General features: G+C 40.8%; 1 protein-coding gene across 1 annotated transcript in view; it reads left to right on the top strand.

Annotated features, from left to right (window-relative positions):
* The window catches only part of LOC133014610 (furin-like protease kpc-1), a 161,983-nt gene that overhangs the window by 30,530 nt on the left and 119,840 nt on the right, over window positions 1–11,613 (top strand). Inside the window, 1 exon segment of the mRNA XM_061081874.1 lies at window positions 2,064–2,169. Coding sequence (XP_060937857.1) covers window positions 2,064–2,169 — 106 coding nt within the window.

Below are 11,613 nucleotides of genomic sequence, written 5' to 3'. Positions count from 1 at the left end.
CAGTTTTTCAATGTTTTCAACCTTCAACTCTTTGTGGACCACTAAATACTGTGTTTTTGTGTGTGTGTGTGTGTGTGTGTATGTGTGTGTGTGTGTGTGTGTGTGTGTCTGTGTGTGTGTGTGTGTGTTGAAGTGTGAGTATGTGTGAGTGTGTGTGATTGTGTGTGAGTGTGTGTGCATGAGTGTGCGTGGTTTGAGGGGATCAGATGAGATCTGTCTCTGTAACTTGCACATGAACTCTTTGGGTTGCTTATGTCCACTCAGCCAAAGGCATGTGCATGTGCACACACTTTCCCTGACACATTCTTTTGGTTGGGCCTGTAAAAAGGGGACTTTTAAAATCCTAGTTGAAAAAAGGGCAAACTAAGAAAAACTGGGAAGATTTTACTTTGCAACAATCTGCATTATAGGGCAATAACAGCAAAACACTGCCTGTACAACAGAGCTCAGTCTATAAAGGCTGTACACAACGTTATAGACATTAAACCCTATTCATTCAGAACCAGCTGCACATCCGCTTTGCAGTGCATTGCACTGTTGATGAATAATTTTACCCTGCGCAACATGCATGTGCATGTAGGTTATGCATCAACACTTTTCAAATTGCATAGCAACTAAACATAGACCTAAACACAGAAGGTGCATTACATCAGACAGAAATCACACATATCCTGCATCCCTTGTGCATTCATTACAGCAATTGATGCTTCAGTACCATGGTCAAGTCACAAATATCAGTAAATGTACAAACATATTGTCTGTCTGGGTTAACCACATTCAGATTACTTTATATAGCTTGTTTTAAATTTAATCAGAAGTTTATATTTATATAATTTATTATATATTTGAGTGACAAAATGTATTTTGATCAAAGTTGGCTGGGTTGGCCAGTGAGTAATATGGTGGGCCAGTGACCACAATATACAATATATAGCCATAAGATAAGGTCCTGACTGGAAATGAATATGAGTGAGATTGTAGTGATACTCGTACTAACGTATGGAAAATGGTCCAATTGCTGCAGTAGATATTGTCAAGTTGCCTGTTATGAACATGCAAAACAGGACAACTGGAGTTCATCCAAGTAGCGGGCTAAGGTCACAGCAGACTAAGATTGTATATATATGTAAATATCTGACGTAAGTAGGTGCAGGAGGTGTTTGGCCACATAGTATTGCCTCCGTTACAGTATCATCTGCACAGGTTAAGAGTAAAACCATCACAACTTTTTTTAAAGAGGGAGAAAAATATGCAAAGCGCAGTCCACCCAACTTTCAAGTGTAGAATCCAGAATCATCCACGTTCAAGATGCTGCAGTATCTTACTGCACAGTCTGTGCTTTTCTTCGTATTTATTTTATGTTCAAAACAAGTAACTCTACATTCAAGCTACTCTGACTTACTCTGACTTTGAAATGAATGTGGTTGACCATATGTGGCACTGTGGGGCAGTTTCTTTATGTAATTGAGCCTGTATGTGCACAAGCACTAGTGAAACTAACATTATTCATTGCATAAAGGTAAAAGCACAGCACAGTTTGGTAAATACTGTTCCTGTGTAGACATTTCAAGCATGCTCCATGTATATTTTGATCAATGAGGCGCTCTTACCCCATTGCAACACAACATAAGATCTTAAGTCTAATGTAACATTACAAAATGTAATGGCTACATCTAACTCAGTATTCAAGCACATGATTGATTGAAATCAACATTTGTTGTTATTCAATAAGTTGGAATGACAACATAACCTTATGTTTTGAGAAGAGGTTTGGGCAGGATGAAGAAATCCTGATGATATAAATCACATGTAGACGTGAGTGGCTATAGGCAGGGAGGTAACTGTATCAGGTGGGAGGCAGGTGGAAACACAAGTGCAATTTCATGACAAATGTAGACTAGCACTGCAGCACATGATCTGTAAATACAACTTCTGCTTTGCATACGCAAAGAGTGTACAAACAGCCACAAATTTCAAAATGACTCAATAATGTCCGATAAAAACATTCTTGCATTAGCATTGTCTAAAGTTGCATGTCTGCTTGTGTTTTTGTGTGTGTGTAGTTTACACAGGGTGAGTACAACTCCGGTGGGGTTGACCTAAATGTGATGCCAGTTTGGAGCAAAAACATCACGGGTAGCGGAGTAGTGGTCAGCATCATCGACGACGGTGAGTTAACACACATCAAACATGCTTACACACACACACACACAGACAGACTGGATCTTTTAAAAACGGTACCCAGGTACATCCTGGAGACTTTGGTTTGTTTGGTGTGATGAATCTAAACTTTGGCCCTCAGTGGAGAGGGTGAATGATTTATGCCCCAGCACACCCCCACCCTCCCCCACCACCACCTTCACCAACCACCGTCATCTCCGCCTCAGTCACGCCACAATGAGAATTCATTTCTCTCTGATTGCTGGGATATCTGGCAACTAGGGAAATGAGAGAGCGGCATCTTATGGGCTCATTCATCAAGAACTAATTGAAGCCTCACTAGTCTCAAGTGCTGATAGAGCGGGAGTAGTGGTGGAGTGTGCTGTTTGTATGTGTGTGTTTAAGTGTTCATACGACACTTTTTTTTTGCCTCTCAGAGCCTCTAACTCTGCAGTGTGTGTGTCTGTGTGTGTCTGTAAGTGTGTATTTCTCCCACTTGTATCATGCATGTGAATCTGTGTGTCAGATATTACTTCAGTGTCTGTTTTCAATGAAGGATGCTGCTGCACAGAAGGCCTTCTCTCTGCTGTGCATCCCTCTGCATAGAGACAGGACGCGTGTGTGTGTGTGTGTGTGTGTGTGTGTGTGTGTGTGTGTGTGTGTGTGTGTGTGTGTGTGTGTGTGTGTGAGTGAGTGAGTGAGTGTGTCTGAATATGGGTGGAGGGGGTGGATACAGAATGAGCAAGCAAGCGAGAGAAAGAGAAAGAAATTAAATAGACGAAGGATATAGAGGGAAATGTCAGGAGAAAGCAAGAGCAAAAAGGATTCAGAGATGGGCGAGTGTGTACGTGTGTATACGTGTATATGTGTGTGTTAATTTATGTGAGTGTGTGTGTGTGTATGAAACACGGAGTATTAGACTTGCACCACTGAATCTCCTCTCCTCTGAGGCTATTGTACTCTGCTCCACCTCTCTGTATTGATTCCACTGGGCAAGCGCTGCTTTACTCTTTCTCTCCATCTCTGTCTTTCTCTTTCTCTCATTTTCTTGGTCTTTTCCCCCACTTTTTATTCTATTCCTTCTATGTTAATTAGGAGTTGACTTCGTCCTCTGGCCAGGCTCCTTATTTTTCTTCCTTCCCCCTCCACTTTATCCCCATCGCTCTCTGCCTCCCTCACTTCCTCCCTCCTGGACAGTCTGCCTCTCACAGCTGAGAGATCATGTACACGTTCACCTTTAGCCACCTTTCAATCGATGCCTATTGATTTCTATATCACAATGAAATAAATTATTTTTCTTTGAGTGAAAGCGCCCCAACCTCCTCCTCCTCCTCCTCCTCCTCCTCCTCCTCCTCCTCCTCCTCCTCCTCCTCCTCCTCCTCCTCCTCCTCCTCCTCTTCCTCCTCCTCCTCCTCCTCATCCTCCTCCTCCTCCTCCTCCTCCTCCTCCTCTGTTTCCATCCTTCTCTTCAATCCTTCTCTTTTAGAGGTGATATAATTGGCAACTGAAGCTAGTCCTCGTCAAGCGTTGAATCACATTCACTGTGATTTCTCCAGTTTGTGTTGGGTTAGTTTCCGACTTGAGTCTTTCACACTATTTTCTCATTGTAACAACATTTGCGTATCTTTATTTTATTACTGTTCTTCCTGGACATGTGCATGACCCTTAAAAAAAACTAAAATTCTCTGTGCACAAAGTTTTGTGTAACTCTCTTTTCTTGCTGTGTGTGAACTCTGATCGGTGCTGAAGTGTAAAGTTATTCCTGAATAACGACACACTGTCAACCACATCAGCACAAGTTAGATATAGTCATCCCCTTTCTTGAAGAAACATGTGTTTTTACAGATTGATTTGGAGATAAGATGCTTTTTATCAGAAGTAACAACATTGACACCCTTATTTGTAATTATTCTATTCAGCTGTAATCAGTCTTTAGTTTTTTTTCTGTTATAGCAAAACTATTAAAAACAATAAAAAATGTTAATTAAAGTTATTTTATAATTCATTTTTATAATCTATGAAAAGTGGCATTACATTTGTTATTATGACGACATTTAATCTGACATGTTGATGAAATAGATATCATAGAGGATCTGAATTTTTTTTTCATATATGAATTGTGAGAAGGGTTGAGAAAGTTAGGAGTCAGAATATTTATAAGAGAGCAACAGGGGGTAGCAGCATTTCAACTAATCCCCTTTATCTGCACAGACAGGAGGCACTAGCTGTGTTTCCAAATCAACACTACACACTAATTCTAAACTAGTATCTACAGGAAATGAATGAATCTGTACAGAACAGACAGCAGAGGGTTTTGATATTCTAGGAGCTGTATCATCACTCCACACAATTTCTTGACATTTTTGCCAGCCTTGAGCATCTCCTCTGTTTGCCTTCTGCATTGCATCATGGGAGGATAATATGCATCAGCACAAATATTAAAAACCTGCATGGAATTGAGTAACAGTTTATTTTTGTCTTTGTGTGTTGGCCCTGTGATATGCTGGCGATCTGTTCATGTTGTACCACGTCTCTCGCTCTATATCAGCTGGAATTATCTCCAGCGCCACCTGCCACCCTTACAGGGTAAGCGGTTTAGATAATGCATGCATAGACGAATGGATGAATTAGTGAGTACAATTGATTTGGGAAAATTCTGATTAACTCTGCACACGTCGTCACTCGCAGTGTAACCCTTTGTCTATTCAGTAATTTTATAGAAACAAATGAAGTGTGGACATGTTGAAGATAAAAGTACAGTAACACCAGCTCTAATGTAGGAACACACATACATGTCCATAAGTCTATGGCTCCAATGCATGCTGGGAAGCTTTCCTGCACGCCTACAGTCAAGATGCTGCAGTATCTTAACGTCACAGTCTGTGCTTTTCTTTGTATTTATCTTTTGTTCGAAACAACTCTCCATTCAAGCTACTCTGACTTACTCTGACTTTGAAATTAATGTGGTTGACCATATGTGGCACCTTGGGGCAGTTTATTTATGTAAATGAGCCTGTATGTGCACAAGCTCTAGTGAAATTAACATTATTCATTGCATAAAGGTGAAAGCACAGCACAGTTTGGTAAATACTGTTCCTGTGTCGACATTTCGAGCATTCTCCATGTATGCTTTGATCAATGAGGCGCTCTAACCCCATAGCAATAAGAAAAGACATGTCACATGCTGTGTGAATCAACATAAACAGTGGTCATTAGGCTGTCGTCCACAGAGTATGACCCCTGAGTGGGTCAAGAATATAGATTCATCAGTGAAATTGCATACACCCCACACCCACCTCATCCCACGACAGCCCCACAGTGTCCCTGTCACCCTGCTATCAACACCAACCTTCTCACTTCATGCATAGAGAGCCCAAAAATTCTCTGATATCGATCCGTGATTACGCCACTGTCAGTATATGTCATTGGTGAGACACAGGACACAAATTAGATAGGAGTAGGGGAGAGAGAGGGATGAATGTGTGTGTTTAATTCAACCAGCTCAGGCTCCTATATATATAATTCAGAGCTATTTATGTCAAACTGATTTGGTAGAGCATTGTAATGGTCCTTTTAAAAAAGCTGTCTCACTGTGCTCTCTGCTGGATGTCAGGATAGTATGTAAGATACAGTAGACTACATACAGGTTTGAGAAAATTCAGTTTTCGCCCTCTTTATTGTTGACTGTATTAATAATTCACCATTTCTCCTTTTTTTAAATCAGGAATTAGAGATCTCTGTACGTTTATAGTTGCACTGAGTCCTCTCAGAGAATAATGCCTGTCAAATACAGATGCAGAGCTGTATTTATGTTGGCATACTCTGTGTATTTATCTATTGATATAGGAGGTGTGATAAAATATTTTATGGCTTATTAGGAAGGCTCATGTAGCTGCTGTAAGACATAGGGCTGTATTTTTTATATTCTATGACTCCAGCTGATTCACTTAATGAGGTGTGTCCATATAGTATAAAAGGCATTTACTCCACTGTCTGCTCATGTTGTGTGTCATACTGAGTAGGTCAGAGCCCTGCACTAAAAAAACGCTTCTCTGATAGGTCAAATATGAGTATTTTCAACACTTTAGTGTGCTATTCAATTTGCTGTCTTAAGGCCGGCGCATGCTTCTGCGTTTTCAGGGGCCCGCAAGCGCAATAGCCCTTCCGGGCCCCTTACCTGCTTACGTATCCCTTCTAACGTGCTTAAGTGCGTCGCCCAATTTTTCTAACTAGACGGCAAAGCTCCGCAAGGCTGTGATTGGTCTGCTAACTACATCCTTTCAGGAGTCGCATTTCCGGTTTCATGCCCCATAATAACGGCAGAAACATCGGAAGATTTAGAAGAACGAATATGGACCAAATAGGAGAGCACTTGGCAGACGAGATCCAAAACTATGACCACAAGTATAACCCGTCACTGACCGGCGGATTTGTCCGCCAGAAAAAGGCTCTGAGGAGCCGCCGTGGCGATGTAAATAAACAGTCAACGACAACTGCCACACTCAAAGAAGGGCCGCCTTTGACAAAAACCATTACTCCACCTAGTGGTCTGGTGGTGAATTGCTTTACACCAAGCGCAACCCTTGGGGAACCTTAAATTAGAGTCGACACACAGCTGCGTGAAAAGCCGCAGATGCAGTTGCAGAAGCATGCGCCGGCTTTTAGTTTTTCTCTCTGGCCTGCAAGTGGCAAACCCTAAACCACTCAATTTCGGAATTACTGCTGATGTTTAAGGTATTTAGGGATTTCTGTCTTTACATACAATGTGTGCTAACACTAAGGATGAGGATTGGTTTTAGTTTATCATCATTACTACCATCTGCCACCAGACACCTCATCAAAGAGAAGCAGATCCAGCAATTGCATTAGAGATGTGAGTGTGATATGTGTTTAATAATTTAGGTTGGCCCACAAAGGACATTATAAAGATTGAAATGGTCCTTGATAGGCAAAAAGGTTCCTTACACCAGTGTAAACAAAGTAGGCCATTATTTCCCCAATCACTGTGCATTTGAAAAACACACAAACCACTGAAGATGAACTGCTTGGCTGTTGTTTGAGGTTCTTTACTGGATATAATAAAAGCCATTACATGATTATCTTTCATGAAGCAACAAAGTCCTTAAAGTGTTTTCTCTGCCCCAGATAATGTTTTCTTCAGGGGAGTGGGCGGGGGTTGATAAGTGCCAAAGGCTTCAGCTATCGTTGCAAGACAAGACGTTACGGTATATGCCCTATGAGCAGTGCTATTTCTTCAGGGTAGACTGGACGCTACAGTGACTCGCAATGAGAAAGTGATGAGAAGGGCCGGTCTGCCCTGGGCTAGCTGGTTAGCATGCTAATTTCAGTAGGCGCAATGAAGTGATGGAAAAAGCAAAATATGAGTAAACATTGGTGTGGGAGAAGTTTGATGCTAAACTCCTGTTTCTAATAGATTGTAAATGTATTTGTTTTATTGTTACTTTAACTTGGGAGTTTTGGAAGTTGTCGTTTTTTTGAATGTGGCAAAAATCTGTTGCAGTTAATTGTATGTATTTTATCCTCCCTATGCTGTTTTCAGAGACTGCCAAGGTTGGTAACTGTGTGATAAGATAAATCTCATCTTTACAATGTGTGTCTCAGTATCTTTACATCACTGTCCATTAATACTAGTGTTTGTATGCTCACGGTGTGGATGCATCCATGCATTAAGGCAGGATCCTGGCTTAAGTCCCAACACTGTCAGAAGTCTGCATGTGCATACGTGTGTGGGGCTGTTTGGAAGAAATGACACTGGTCGGCTATGGAAAAGTGTGTCTGACAGGGAGAGCGACGGAGTCAGCGTTTTTTTTTCTCTTTCTCCTCCCTCCTTGCCCCCCGCTGTTCAATCCATCCAGCTGCTGTCACCACAGGGGAGCAGACAATCTATCAAGGCATCGGGATGCATTCTCCTCACCTGCGCCGCGCCTTTAATGAACAGCCAACATGATCCCGGCTGACAAGCAGGAAATGGATGTAATAAAGATTGTTTCTGCATGCTCTTTGCATCCCTGATAAATCACCTCGCTGTGCAACAGATACGGGAGCCACATGGAAATTTGATTTCACACGGCAAGGGGGAGGAAGAAGACAGCAGTGGGGGGAAAAAGAGAGCTGCTAGTGGCAGGGTCACTCTATTTTATTCCCCTTTTTTCTCCAGCGGAGCAGTCGAGCAAGGTGTGTGGGGGCTGAATATTTTTTTATGCCAGAGCCCTTACTAATCCCACCAGCTTTCTGTAATGCCAGAAACATGCCTCTGTGCATGTAAGTCTATAAACAATAACAACAGACATGTGCAGATGTCCACAAAGCAAAACTACAAAGTGCTATAAGTACGTGCCATTTAAGTGCAACTAAATTGTTAGTTTCAAAAAAAAAAAAATTTAATTTAATTTTTTTGTTTTTGTTTTTTATTTGGACAAGTTCGGCGGGCCGGGTTAAAAAGCCGTACTTTGCCCATGTCTGCTCTAGTCCCTTCAAGATCACAGTGCCATTTCCACACAACTATTTAGCAGCTTATTTTAAACACATAACATTGGCAGGGATTGCTTCGATTTGAGAGCAAGATGTATCGCTGGTAACACAAGCCTAAACTCCAGTTGCATTCATGACTTTTTAAATACCATAAAGTTTAGGATCTACTAAACATAGATTCTAACTGTATAGTTGAACTGATGATGGCCTTGGAAGCAACACAGGTTCAATACTGTAGGTTAGAAGCTGTTTTAAAACATTTACATTAGATCAAAGAACCTCTTAGATTTTGGTGCAGATCCAGTTTAGGAGGCGCCCCCAGGGATTTTAAGTTTGATAGTTTCTTTGACATTGTTAGATCGGGCGTTTTTTCAAAATTTTCCTTGAAAATAGAATAATTCATGTTTCTTGATAAGATCTTCAGACACGTTTATGAGTCTGATATTTATGAGCATAGACATTTTGGTGCAGCTGCAAATAAAAATTGGACATAGTAAATTTACATGTGGTTTCATAAGAGGACTGTTGGGCTTTGACAGACATATGTGCTCTGTGTGCCATTTTAGTTGCTTATACTTGAATACCTGAAATTCCTTAAAATGACTTAAGGCAAAAACACTTGATAATATATAAATTGTTCCAGTGTACCACATATGATCACGAGGATGTGACTTTAAGCTACATCTCTCATACCCCAGGACTTTTTATAGCAAACAGAGAAAACATAACATCACATGTCGTGCCATGTGAGCGTTTGGCTGACACCACACTGCAACACACTACTCAAGACACGTGCCTGCCGACACAAGACCAAACAAAACATCACACTCGCAAGCACAGGGCCCGCTGTCCAGACCCAGTGTAGCAGTGCTCCAACAGAAAAGGCTTTCATATTGTGGAGCACAGGGAGAGAGAGAGAAATGAGGGGGTGAAGAAAAGAGAATGATGATTAGAGCTGGGGAGAAATAATAGTGGGGGAGCAGGAGAAATACATGGGGAATGGAATATAGGAGAATAAAGGGAGAGCGAGATTGAGATAGGGAGAGAGCCGGAGAGGGAAGAGTGAGATAGGGAGGGGAGGGAGGGGGGATGCAGATATGGGGGTGGGTGGGTAATTTATGATTTAATCTAATGCAGTGTGGACCTGCTGTAAGTCACACAGACCTCAGCTGGGAGAGCGAGGGAGGGAGAGATGGAGAAATAGAGAGAGAGACATTAACCTTTCCTTGGAGCGAGTGCGGAGCCGTTTTATCTGACCACCATCGACTCCTGTAAACCTTCTCTCCTCTCCACCTCTGCATCCCGCTCCCCAGACCTCACCATCGTCTCCCAAATGTGTTATGTAATCACGATCAACCTCTGCGTCACTGAGTCCTGGTGAGAGTCTCAGAGTAAATGAGTCGATCTTGCTACTTTGCATCTCTGATTCATGCAAAGTTGTAGCCTTTCTCACAGTGCTCCAAACACCTGATGCTAGATATGTACTTTTCACAGGAAGTGATGCCCACGTGCCTGCCTACACTTGTGTTGTGTTTAGCTCAGCAGAAGACCAGGGTAGGAAAGAGAAACTCAGAAACAACTCAAACTTCATCAAGGGAATAAAGCCCAAGGGAAAAGCTGTCAGAAAACCACCCACACTGCTTGACTGACAAGTTATTGCTGGGGAGTGCAGAATGAAGGCGCCAAAGACCGAAACAAACTCACAAATAAAGACAAATTCGAGGATTAGCAAATTGAACAACAGCAGATCATGTATGTTTCTCACACACTCATCCTGCAGCTCAGTGTGAGGTAACAAACAGTCAATCTGCAACATAAGCTGCCCCAGGAATCAGCTGTGGCCACTGGCATCGCCAGCAGCACTTTAGACTGTTTTTAAACTTCTAGAAAAACACAATTTTTTTTTAAATGTTCTGAGACCACATGTGTGTCGCTTAGTAATTTCGTTTTTTGTACCCTGAAAATTAGTTAGTTTTTCCTCCAAACGCGAGAACGAATATTTGTAATTATCACAAATAACCAGTATTATTAATAAATAGTTGTTGCCACTGGCATCACTGCTGGCAGTTATAGTTGAAAAATGTATGATCTTAGTTGTGATGTGTGACCGTACGCAGGGTATGTCTGTGATTAATAATAAAAAACACTGCACTCTCTATTGACTTACATTCATGTATTTATTCGGTATTTTTTCAGACTATACAGACAAGAAACATCTTAGAGTTTTCTTAACTACTCTACAACACGTTTCTTATACTAAAGTGTAATGAGCACAAGATCAAATCACAAATTCCAGCAAACTAATTTCAGATACTGAGACACAACTGGAAGACACCGATTCAGCTATCGGTCATATACAGTATAATTCAGTAAATTATACCAAACTCTGGTGCAATGTAAAGTCATGATGCACATTTTTATTTCTAGAAAAGCATGTGTTAAAGTAGGACTGAATTTTAGGGCCAATAGGTTTAAAAAAAAAAAAGAGATTTAAATAATAAAGACATCATTGTAGACTATGTGTCATGTCAGAGGAATCTCAAGATTCTAGTTTAGTTTATAATTAAATACAAAATAAAATATTTTTTCTCATATATTCTGTCATACATATTTTGTATCTATTCTAACATAATACTTTGACTTTTCTGGTTAAATAAGGTTCATTGTTGTAACATGATTCCTTAATTCTCCCTTTTTTTTAAATTACATTCTTATTCTCGTAATATTATGGCTTTATTCTCATAATTTTACAACTGTAGTCTCATAATGGTCAAATATTATTCTGAAATAGGTTTAGTAATTGATATCACTATCAAAACGCAGGTGTATTGCACATGGTCAGGCTATATGATCTTGTAATTATACTCCACACATTATACTCCACACAGTGAATGTTTTTTAATTCTTTCATTTACTGTGTAGTATAGAGTGACTGATGGCTATATACTCAACTATATGCAG

The sequence above is a fragment of the Limanda limanda genome, chromosome 11, assembly GCF_963576545.1.
Source record: "Limanda limanda chromosome 11, fLimLim1.1, whole genome shotgun sequence".
Taxonomy (NCBI): Eukaryota; Metazoa; Chordata; class Actinopteri; order Pleuronectiformes; family Pleuronectidae; genus Limanda; species Limanda limanda.
The sequence above is the reverse complement of the archived record's forward strand: the minus strand, read 5'-3'. Positions and strand labels throughout refer to the sequence as shown.